This window comes from Pelmatolapia mariae, linkage group LG3_W (assembly GCF_036321145.2).
Source record: "Pelmatolapia mariae isolate MD_Pm_ZW linkage group LG3_W, Pm_UMD_F_2, whole genome shotgun sequence".
NCBI classification, from domain to species: Eukaryota; Metazoa; Chordata; class Actinopteri; order Cichliformes; family Cichlidae; genus Pelmatolapia; species Pelmatolapia mariae.
Genome location: NC_086229.1, coordinates 6,769,229 through 6,781,492, shown reverse-complemented (window position 1 = coordinate 6,781,492; position 12,264 = coordinate 6,769,229). Strand labels below are relative to the sequence as shown.

Genomic DNA, 12,264 nt, shown 5'->3' with positions numbered 1-12,264 from the left:
TCACTGCATGGTACGGCAGCACTACTGCTATGGACCGCAAACTCTTGCAGAGAGTGATAACAACTGCGGTTAAGATCATTTAAGGATGCAAAGAGACTAAAGTGGTTAGGGGTCAGGAGGTCAAAGGTCAGAGCTCCTGTGGGTCTGAGGGCGGCCTCACATTGGAAAAGGATGAAGGAGTCTGACCTGAGCCAGTGTTTGACATGAACACATCAGCACTGCTATCAGTGAGCCTAACGACAGCCGTTAGCATCATTTCAGTCATTTAAAAACACTTCCTGTCACTGTGGTGGTTACAGTGACATCATGCAGTTTGTGTTTTGACCTCCAGAGGGCGACAAATCAGCACAGACAGAGAGCTCCATTCAAACTTTGCTGCCATCAGTAATAATTCTTCAAATATAATCATCAGCAGTTATGATATCAGGGACAATCTAGACATGAGTGACAATACTGAACATGTCACATGACACACCATAAACATCATGTGATCCACTCTCAGTCTGCACTTTCATTCATGACTTCAACAGGTTGAAATGAGCTTTGAAGAAACATCAGTTTAGTGCTGAAATATTCAAACGCTGCAGGAAGAAGAACAAAAAAGTGATGACAGATGTTTGTGTTTCAAACAGGAAAACCAGCAGAAATAAATCAATCCAAGGTTGAATGAAGCACACAGTGTTTCAATGCTAAAAACGCATCTTTGGGTGTTTCCTTCCTGCTTAAAGTCTACTTTCACTTTCCTGAACTTCGTGGAGTGGAGCTTGTTGTTGGTGTGTGAAGAAACTGTAAGTTTGCTTTGTTTCCTCCTTTAACAGTTTTTCTTTAGGAACTTTACTGTTTATTCAGCTCATGTTTGATTTATTCACACAACAAACTGTGTGTGTTTTTATTTCCGGTCTCTCCATTAAAGTCAGTGTGTAATGTTTTCCGGGCTAACATCAGCTGTGTGCAGCTTAGTTTAGCACAAATCTGCCGCTACATAGTTCACGTAACGGACTCACAGCTGGACCAACGAGGCCAAGTGTGTTGCCATCCCTATCAGTAACATACATGTGCTGTATGAAGTATAATCTGATAAATGTAGAGGTGCTGGCTGTTCTCTAACTCTGCTGTTTAGTTGTAAAGGACGCCTCCCTGCCTTTCTCTCTTTCATGACCTTTAATAGTTTCAGGATCTCAGCCAACAGCATCGACATGCTGCTCCAGATGTTTGTGCTCCAGTGAAAAGGCTCTCAGTTTCCTCGTTGAAAAAAGTGTTTATATTGTTGTTATATTGTTGACCCACTATTGATCATGTGCCTGATCACGTGATCAATGGTGAACCACAAGTCTCTTTTTTCTTTTGCAAGCTCCTTAGATCACATGACCTGGATGACTGAACCTACAGACATATTGACCTGGTTTCTAGGTTACATGACAGGTCAGAGGTCAGCGACTGTAAGTCAGTTACTCCTATTAATGTGACTCACCGAGTGTTTGTGGTTTACCTCTCTGACTGCCTGAAGATGATGATGGAGGAAGAGGAGGACAGAGCAGAGTCTGCAGGGTCCAGCTGTCCGTCTGTGAGGAGTGACCGATCCAAAGATCATAATCCAGACTTCAGTGGTGAACCTGGACCAACGAGGTCAGAGAACTGAACTCACTGAGTAACAGAAATAATTCTGCACTGACATTATAATCAGTGTTGATTCTGGTTGATTTTCTGTGTTTGTGAGCTGAGAGGAAATGAATTTGTAACAAAAATCAGTTTTGTCCAGTTTTCCTGTAAAAAGCTGAACTCTAATCTAAGAGGATGTTACTGACAGGAAACAGCTGCATCATCTGCAGTCTGTGTGATCACAGCTGCTTCAATCATGTTTGTGTCTGCAGAGGTCAGAGGTCACAGTCTGCAGGGTCCAGCTGTCCGTCTGTGAGGAGTGACCGGTCCAAAGGTGAAGTTCCGCACTTCAGTGCTGAACCTGCACCAACGAGGTCAGAGAGCTGTGATGACTTCTTTACATGTTTGTGTTTCCTGGATAAATCTGACCTGAAACATCATCAGATTGTTACAAAGATTCACTAAAAAGAAAACAATGAAAGAGAAAATATCCAAATGTTAGACTTTTGCTGTTTGAGGACAGTGATGCTCATATCTGTGGGGAAAGTGTGACCTGAGTGGGTTCATGTTTGTCTTTAAAGAGCTGCTCTGATTCTCTTTGTGTCTGATCTGTTAAACAGTCTGAGAGGTCACACAGAGACCCAGCAGCTAAAGCCTGGATCATACTGGCTGCTGTTACTCCATCAGGACAACACTGAACCACAGTGGTGTGGATGTAGTGGATAAATCCCACCATACTGATGCTCAGATTTAATCACAGGGAACAAAACCAGATGTGACCTTCAGATTGTGACCTTTGGAGTGGACGATGCAGATTTCAATAGAGAATAAATGTTGTTGTTTTTCAGCTGTGAAAAAGAATCTAATTTTCTGAACTTAAGAATTTATGATGCTGGAAAAAACATGGAGACAATAACACAACATTTCCACTGTATTCACAGAATGAATGTAAAACTGTCAGACATTCATTAAATATGCAAAATGTCTACAGAAACATCAGAGGGTCAGATGTGAAGCACTCAGTGATTTTGATCAAATGACTCATCAGTTATTGATCTGTACTACACTGATCTACCACGTTAGTAAAGCTGGTGTTCTGGTGGTGGAGAGACCTCGGATCATGTTCTGGTGTTGGAGCAGTGATCTGCTCTCCTGATGGTTCAGTTTAATGAGCTTCTTCACAATCATCCCTGACATCACAACTGAAAGAAGGTCCATAAACTTACTAAAAAGGACATATTTTCAGAATCTGAGTGTTTAAAACTGGACAGACTTGATTCAGATGAAGTTATTTGAGCAGAAACTACTGGATCTTTATCCTGTGCTTGATCTAATTCTTCATGGTTCCTCCACAGAGTGGACCAGCAGAGCTCAGAGGTTCCCAGTGGTCAGTCTGCCCAGCAGCATCAAACACAGCTGGACTCCATATTTATGGTCTGTACATGAACAACAACTACTGTTACATCTATTCTGTTCACAGTCATCTCCATGCTGCTCTTTGTAGACCAGTGGATTGTCAGTGTGTCCAACATGGATCTGATGTTTGGCTCCATGATTTCAGTCTGATTGGCTCATTCATAAATATTATGTTCCAGCTGCTGGAGGACAACATCATCACTTTTGTGAAGAACGAGCTGAAGAAGATCCAGAAGGTTCTGAGTCCAGATTACCCAGAATGCTTAGAGAGTCAGAGGGAGGATGATGAGGAGGGGAGGAGGAGCAGAGAGGCATGTGTGAAGATCACAGTGGACTTCCTGAGGAGAATGAAGCAGGAGGAGCTGGCTGACCGTCTGCAGAGCAGTAAGAGGATTTATATAAAGATTTAAAGTTTTGGATAAATGAGACATTTACTGATGTCTGAAGAGACGGAGGAACATGTTTTAAAGATTCATTCCTTTTGGATTTAAGTGTTCATTTCAACTTTCAAATGATATTCTACATATTTCTTCTCATTCAGAACTTCATGCTGCAGTTTGTCACCATAACCTTAAATCCACCCTGAAGAAGAAGTTCCAGTGTGTGTTTGAGGGCATCGCTAAAGCAGGAAGCCCAACCCTTCTGAATCAGATCTACACAGAGCTCTACATCACAGAGGGAGGGACTGCAGAGGTCAATGATGAACATGAGGTCAGACAGATTGAAACAGCATCCAGGAAACCAGACACACCAGAAACAACCATCAGACAAGAAGACATCTTTAAAGCCTCACCTGGAGGAGATGAACCAATCAGAACAGTGCTGACAAAGGGAGTGGCTGGCATTGGGAAAACAGTCTTAACACAGAAATACACCCTGGACTGGGCTGAAGACAAAGCCAACCAGCACATCCAGTTCATATTTCCATTCACTTTCAGAGAGCTGAATGTGCTGAAAGAGGAAAAGTTCAGCTTGGTGGAACTTGTTCATCACTTCTTTACTGAAACCAAAGAAGCAGGAATCTGCAGCTTTGAAGACTTCCAGGTTGTGTTCATCTTTGATGGTCTGGATGAGTGTCGACTTCCTCTGGACTTCCACAAAACTACAATCCTAACTGACCCTAGAAAGTCCACCTCAGTGGATGTGCTGCTGATAAACCTCATCAGGGGGAAACTGCTTCCCTCTGCTCGCCTCTGGATAACCACACGACCTGCAGCAGCCAATCAGATCCCTCCTGACTGTGTTGGCATGGTGACAGAGGTCAGAGGGTTCACTGACCCACAGAAGGAGGAGTACTTCAGGAAGAGATTCAGAGATGAGGAGGAGGCCAGCAGGATCATCTCCCACATCAAGACATCACGAAGCCTCCACATCATGTGCCACATCCCAGTCTTCTGCTGGATCACTGCTACAGTTCTGGAGGATGTGCTGGAAACCAGAGAGGGAGGACAGCTGCCCCAGACCCTGAGTGAGATGTACACCCACTTCCTGGTGGTTCAGGCCAAAGTGAAGAAGGTCAAGTATGATGGAGGAGCTGAGACAGATCCACACTGGAGTCCAGAGAGCAGGAAGATGATGGAATCTCTGGGAAAACTGGCTTTTGATCAGCTGCAGAAAGGAAACCTGATCTTCTATGAATCAGACCTGACAGAGTGTGGCATCGATATCAGAGCAGCCTCAGTGTACTCAGGAGTGTTCACACAGATCTTTAAAGAGGAGAGAGGACTGTACCAGGACAAGGTGTTCTGCTTCATCCATCTGAGTGTTCAGGAGTTTCTGGCTGCTCTTCATGTCCATCTGACCTTCATCAACTCTGGACTCAATCTGCTGCAAGAACAACAGAGAACCTCCAAGAACTCTGACACAAGAAAATTGTTTGGAAAACAAGAATTACAAAAAGAAGTTAAAACTGGAGAGAAACTCTTCACCAGAGTGCTGTGAACAAGGCCTTAAAGAGTCCAAATGGACACCTGGACTTGTTCCTCCGCTTCCTCCTGGGTCTTTCACTGCAGACGAATCAGACTCTCCTACGAGGCCTGCTGACACAGACAGGAAGTAGCTCACAGACCAATCAGGAAATAGTCCAGTACATCAAGGAGAAGCTCAGTGAGAATCTGTCTGCAGAGAAAAGCATCAATCTGTTCCACTGTCTGAATGAACTGAATGATCGTTCTCTACTGGAGGAGATCCAACAGTCCCTGAGATCAGGAAGTCTCTCCACAGATAAACTGTCTCCTGCTCAGTGGTCAGCTCTGGTCTTCATCTTACTGTCATCAGAAAAAGATCTGGATGTGTTTGACCTGAAGAAATACTCTGCTTCAGAGGAGGCTCTTCTGAGGCTGCTGCCAGTGGTCAAAGCCTCCAACAAAGCTCTGTGAGTAAATATGTGATCATTCCTTTATTTATAACATAAACAGTGTAATGTTTGATGGACCCCTAAAAACTTAAACATATTTATTTACATGATCATCAGCACTAAATACAGTATATTATAGTTAATGTTTGATAACAGCAGTAAATGTCAGAGTGTCTAAAACATATATGGGTGTCAGCTTTTTATCAAAGTCATATCCAGAATCATCCTGTAAGTAAAATTTATTTATACAGCAGCTTTCACAGGTCAAAAACCTCAGTGCTTTACAATAGAAACAGGTAATAAAAACACAGAAGATAAAAACATTCAACAGCAAACACTGAACATCATACACCCTAAATTTAGTTAAAGGCCACTCTGAATACTAGAGTCAGAATAAATAAGTTAGTGGGACCAGTAACAGCCTTTGACTGGAAGATCTCAGATGTGAGAAGAGCTGTAGGATTGTAGAAAGTCAGGAATATAGACTGGACTAAAAGTAAGGACCAGATTAGATTAGATTAAACTTTATTAATCCCTCGGGTGGTTTCCTCCGGGAAATTCAGTAAAATTCAGACTAAATCTTTAAATAAAGCCTAAAATGAACTTCTTACCAGTGTGAAGAGATTAAACTGGAGTAATGTCCAGTCTGTTTCATGTGCTGGTTAAAGCCTAGCAGCATCATTCTGTACTGACTGAAGACATTCAAAGACTGTGATGGAGCCATAGGTGATAACCATCAACTCCCTCATTCCTCCTCTGGTCTTATTGCTCTGCATCGGTGCACTGTTCAGCTGATGAGTTCACTTCTATATGTTACAATCTGCCTCACCAGTACAGCTCCAAGGATCTGTAGCTGCTGACAGATTCAATCATATTCCTCGTGTTTCTTCTGGTTGCCTGTTGTTAAATCTGCATGCTTGATTGTTTTTCAGTCTCTCCTATGTTGTGCACTTTGACTTCCGACTGTACACAGTCTGTAAACCATGACAATTTGTGACAGAATCCAATGATCAGTGAGGACCCAGAGGACACTGACATTTACACTGTGCAGAATGAGACTTGAGACTTTATCTCACTGCTTTGTGGACGACTGATGGAAGGACTAATCACTATATCTGCTTTAGTAGAAATATTTTCCATGCAAATTTCACTGGTTCAGTATCCCAGAATCTCTCAGTCATATCTTGACCTTTTCCTAGAGTAACTAACCCTCACTCACCAGGATCTGAGCCAGCCTTCCCTCTCATTGCTACATACTTACAGTCTTGCCTATCACCTGTTCACAGAATGAGGAGTCATCACTTGTTTTTCTTTAGCATTTAATGAGCAAGTTCCAGGTCTTTATATTTACACAGGGAACATTTTTAAGCTAAAATGTTTTTTTAGCCATAAATAGTAATGCACTCTGACATTTGTCTTTCTTTTAAAGGTTCAACACAAGAAGTGATTTAAATTAATCACAAACAGTTTGTTAACAAATGACAATTTTCCATATTATGTCTTTATTTTGTTTTTTTAGGCTCAGTGTCCCTGACATCTCAGGCGGAGGCTGTGAAGCTCTGTCCTCAGCTCTCAGCTCCCAGTCCTCTATTCTGAGAGAGCTGGACCTGAGTATCAACACCCTGAACGATTCAGCAGTAAAGCTTCTGTCTGCTACAGTGGAGAGTCCACAGTGTACCCTGGAAACATTCAGGTCAGATGAAGTCATATTCTGACTTCTTTATGAATTAGCATAAGAAGTCAATTAAAATTCTAAGCAAATCAAGATAAGTGTTTATTCTTGTTTTAATAAATATATGAGCGAGAGGGACCTTTTTAGTCTAAAGTTATAATCATCTGCCACATTTCTAATATCTTTACCACGTGGACTTTTAAAAAAAATTGTTCCCCCAGAGTGAGTCTCTGTAACTTGTCGGAGAGTTCATTTAACTTGTCATTTGATAACAGTTTGTTAATGATAACAGTTTGTTATCAAATTACAGTTTTTTAAATTATGTTTTTATTTTGTTTTTGTTTTTTAGGCTGAGTGTCCCTGATCTCTCAGAGAGAGGGTATGAAGCTCTATCCTCAGTTCTCAGCTCCCAGTCTGCTACACTGAGAGAGCTGGACTTAAGTAACAACAACCTGCAGGATCCAGCTGTGGAGTTTCTTTCAGCAGGACTGAGAAGTCCACACTGTAAACTGAATACTCTGAGGTGAGATCAAGTTATGTTGTGCTTTTCATCAATTGACAGAATTAACCAATAAGAATCCACTAAATGGGAAAAAAGTTAGTTAAACTTCTGTAATAGTTTTATGATAGTGTCATCCAATTGTTGACTCTTGGTGAAAAAACAGGATTAATTGCTAAATCTAATAATTAGTGCACTCTCATTGCAATTTAACAACAGTGTTTAATTAATGTTTATCTGTCATTTTTCAGACTGAGTCACTGTAAGCTCTCAGAGAGAGGCTATGAAGCTCTGTCCTCAGCTCTCAGCTCCCAGTCCTCTAGTCTGAGACAGCTGGACCTGAGTAACTCTGACCTGCAGGATTCAGGAGTGAAGTTTCTGTCTGCTGGAGTGAAGAGTCCACGCTGTAAAATGGAAACTCTCAGGTCAGGATTTAAAATGTTCCACTGATGATCATGTTAAACCTGATTTCTATTAGTGCATAAACAGTCAATTGATTTTTTTTTTTTTTTAAGTCTTAATGTAGAAATTAGTGTCTGGGGTTTTTAGTGATATTTATCACTTTCGGTCTTTCAATGAAATGCAATGAAATGTCCCATCTGCTCCTCTGAGTCCAAATTCTTTATTTTAGCAGTGCTTTATTCACCAAACCTTCTATTTCGATTCCTGTATTCTGAAGGTTTTTACTGAGCTGTTTGTTCAGATATTAGAATTTGATTTTTAGAAAAATGTAGTAATAAAAATATGATCAATTGATTATTTCTGACTGAAAAGATGAAATATATATTTGGTCATAGTGATATGACTCGTTGCCTCACTTAAACATAAAATGTAAACAAAAATTCAAAACAATAGATTAATACAAAACAGAATTTGACTGTTGAGCTTAAAGTGAGCTTGAATGTTATTCACTTCCTGTTTTATTTTGGTAGTTATCATCTCTGGTTTTTACTTTTACTTCCTGCCCCGACATTGTCTACATTAGTTTCAGCTGTAGAAGATTTTATTGACTGTTTGATTTGTCCCTTTTTTAAACTATAATTGTTGACTTATAAACTATTGCTAAAATGTATTTTCATTAAAATACCAAATAATTTATTACTTTATCATCTAATTAGATTATAATTCTGTAAATAGGGGTGATAGTGTGGTCTCTGTGGGTTGTCTTCAGGTACTCTTCCTCCCACAGTCCAACAACATGCATGCAAGGTTAACTGGATATGTGTGATTGTGAGCATAAATGTTTGTCTGTCTCTGTCTAGCTCGGTGTTTACCTGGCTACATCACCATGGTTACTGATGCTGATCCAATAACCTGGTCTGGATCAGGTTATGTTCAGAGTTTTTGTTTAAAATCAACTGAAGTGCCTCATTTTCACTGATTCTTTCATTTACAGAAAGCTTTAAGTGTGATTTTTAACATTTTAACATTTTAATTGTTTGACAGAATTAATATATATTATATATTAGTGTATATAGTAGGGCTGCTCAATTAATTGAATTTTAATCACGGTAACGATCTGGGCTTTCAACAATCATTAAAAATGACTGAGCCGATTATTAGCACCTCCCTCGTGCTTTACTCTCGCGCTGCTCCGTGTGGCAAATCGAGCGCACCTCTCTGCATTTCGCAAATGTGTCACAACACAACAATTAAGAGCAGCGGTCCCCAACCTTTTTTGCGCCACGGACCGGTTTATGCCCGACAATTCATGGGCTGCATCCTCCTGAGGACTCGGCCTTCGCGGTCTACGTGGGTCGGGTCCTCAGAAAGTCAGGTAGGCAGGAAGTAAACAGCCATGGAATTGGGCGATCTAGCCTTCTGATTTGCGTCACCGCTGTCTCAGTGGAGTTTAATAAACTCAGCCGTCTGCTCCTTGGTATCTAAAATATAACAGGCCTCTGGCGTAAATTCTTGACCATCTCACACTTCTGTTTAATCAGTTTTTTGTTTGACGTTTATTCAGTTATGTAAAAGCCAAGGAGGGATTAATAAAGTTTTATTTTATCTTATCTAATCTAATAACTTTAATCTCAGCCAAACTGATTTACTCACGAACAAATAAAACACTGAAAAAAGCCAAACAATAGCAATTTTAGGTTGTCTAAGTGACTTATATATTACGTTTAACCTGAGTAGCGAAAGTCCGCGGTGATCTGAAAATGATGTGCCGGGAGTTGTGCCGTTCTCTCTTCAGTAACCCTGGAGCTCTCAGCTAGCTATTGAGCTGGTGGGTAACAGACGTCTCCGAAAACGTCGAAGCACTTTTGCAAATATGCGATATCTTGATAAACCGAGCAGATATTTGAAGTTTACACAGCTACATTCTTGCCTGAAAATATGTTAAAAGTTTATTTTGTGACCCAGAACGATTAATAAGAGTAATTTTAAAACTTATTAGCGGGTCCCCATTACCAGAAACTGGAGTTTGGCTGGGCCGCAATATGAATTCTGGGATATGGTGGGCCACGAAGGACACACCCGACCCATCCTTTAAATTCAGGGAAGAGGAGGACGCATTTGTTGACTGCATTCGGAGGAGTCCACGAGTTTGGACAGTCTTTGGTGCATCGCTGTGACGTTATCGGTCTACAAATGTGTCCTCGGGAGGATGCAGCCCATGAATTTGGACACACCGAGCCTGCGTGCTTGTAGCACCTCAGCCACAGCTCGGGTGTGGAGGAGAAGCTGAAAAAGAAGGTTTTCTAGTTTGTAAGGAGGAAAAAACTGAGAGGACTAAGTTAAAGAGAGGTTGGAGAGTAACACAGAGCAGCAATGAATGCTGCTCACACAGTTTAGACAGTTTAGCATCAAATGTTCGAGTGAGTTAGCTCCCAGCTAACTAGCAGAGCAGCTAACTAGCAAACCAGCTAACTGCACCCACAAGCTGCGACTGCGTCTTTCTAACAAGAGCGTCAGACACTCAGACTGGTTTTCTTTGTGGATAATGAAGTATTCTCACACTGATCCTTCATGATGATGCTGCCATTCACCCACTGCTCCTAGCAGTGTTGCCAACTCCTCAGTAAGGAAAATTGCTATTTGCTGGCCTAAAAGTTGCTGGAAGTCGCTAAATGACATCATCGCCTAATTTGGATAAATGGTCATGCTAATGTAATTGTAACGTACATTTAGGAGAGAAAAATAACATCCTGGAAAAGACATAGCGTGAGTAAAAAACGTCCTGGAATGCATTTAAATAAATAAATCATAGTTCTGTCTGTAACTATTACAACACTCTCACCACATTTGTTAACAATTCTCTCAACAAATGTTTGTTATCCAGCTGAGACTTTGGGTATAAATGTGTCATAAACCGGATAAAGCAGTGCAGGTTTAATGTAATCAAACCTCAGACTGAGTTCAAAATCATCACCTGTCCCAGATACCACATCAGCACCAGAACCATGATGTGTTTACTCACATTTAAAAAGGTGGAGGTCAGTGTAAATGGACTGTTGACATTGGTCTGAATGTGCCTCTATAAACATGTGCTCTTCATTGTTGATGTTTTCCTAATGAACAGAAAATGAGACTTAATAAAATCCTTCTCACTGTGCCCGTTGTTGGAGCAGGTTGGGCCCTGGGTTTGAGTCCCCCACTGTACCACAGTGGCTTCTAGCTTTGTTTCACAGTGTGTAGAACAACAAATCAAACCAAATCACAAAAAGCTTCAAGTCAAAAACACATCAAACTTTGAGGGTTTTTCCCAAGGATGAGGAAGCAGACTCGGCCTCAAACAGCTGGATATATGGATGGTTACCACAGCAACCACAGCAGTGTGCTGTCAGTATATTTAGTTGTATAAAGGTGTTTGTGGTGTGTTGCAGCTGAAACAGCCTCATGTATGTTGACACAGGGAGAAAATAGTGTGAGAACACTGTTCACAGCAGTCACAGATCGCTGCCTTCAACAGTCTCTTCCTTCCTTGTTTGGATGTCACTGATATCATCTTCAGCTCTCACACTGACCACCTGTTGGAGCTAACATGCTAACATGGAAGCAGCAGGTATGCCACCTGTGGCAGCTGAGGTCACGTGATCTGAGTGTTTGAACCATGCGTTGGAGCAGCCTTTCCAAACATCTGCACCTCAGAAGCTCCAAAGTGTGGAAACGTCACTGTGGAGCGTCTCATCCCTATCTAAGAGATTTTCTTGCCTCTGCAAAGCGAAGCTTGCAAACAGCACCATAGTTTGTCAATCCCAACCAATCAGAGTGCTACTTATGTCATGTCACATGACTCGTGTGTTTTCCTCTTTGATTAGCACCCAAAGAACTAAAGAAAGGCTAAAAGGACGTTCAGCCAATGGATTCCCTTCTAGGAACAAGAGAGGTAATGGAGCAGAGAAGAAGAATCACCAGTTTAAATGTCTGAGTTTTAAACTGGTGACCCTCTAATGAGGCTTTTATTGACTGTTTTCTTTACAGCTTTTTTCACCATTTAAACTGTTTAATATCAGATTTAGAAATAACTTTTGGACAGTTTTTGTACATTTCCACTAAAATGTGACACAAATAATGTCTTTCTGACTTTACTTTGGACTAAGATAAGATAAGATAAGATAAGATGGCCTTTATTAGTCCCACAGGTGGGAAATTTGTTTTGTTACAGCAAAAGTGCAAAGTTATGTAGCAGAAATTAGAAAACACTGGAATGCAATAAAGTAAAATAAAATAAAATACTATGTACAATAGAATTAAATAAAATAGAATAGAATAATA

The 12,264-nt window shown here is 40.9% G+C and overlaps 1 protein-coding gene across 1 annotated transcript in view; it reads left to right on the top strand.

The window, feature by feature from the left end:
• Window positions 1-12,264, top strand: part of LOC134624176 (protein NLRC3-like) — a 305,899-nt gene that overhangs the window by 277,987 nt on the left and 15,648 nt on the right. Inside the window, exon 6 of the mRNA XM_063469162.1 lies at window positions 7,794-7,967. Coding sequence (XP_063325232.1) covers window positions 7,794-7,967 — 174 coding nt within the window. The remainder of the gene's footprint in view (window positions 1-7,793; window positions 7,968-12,264) is intronic.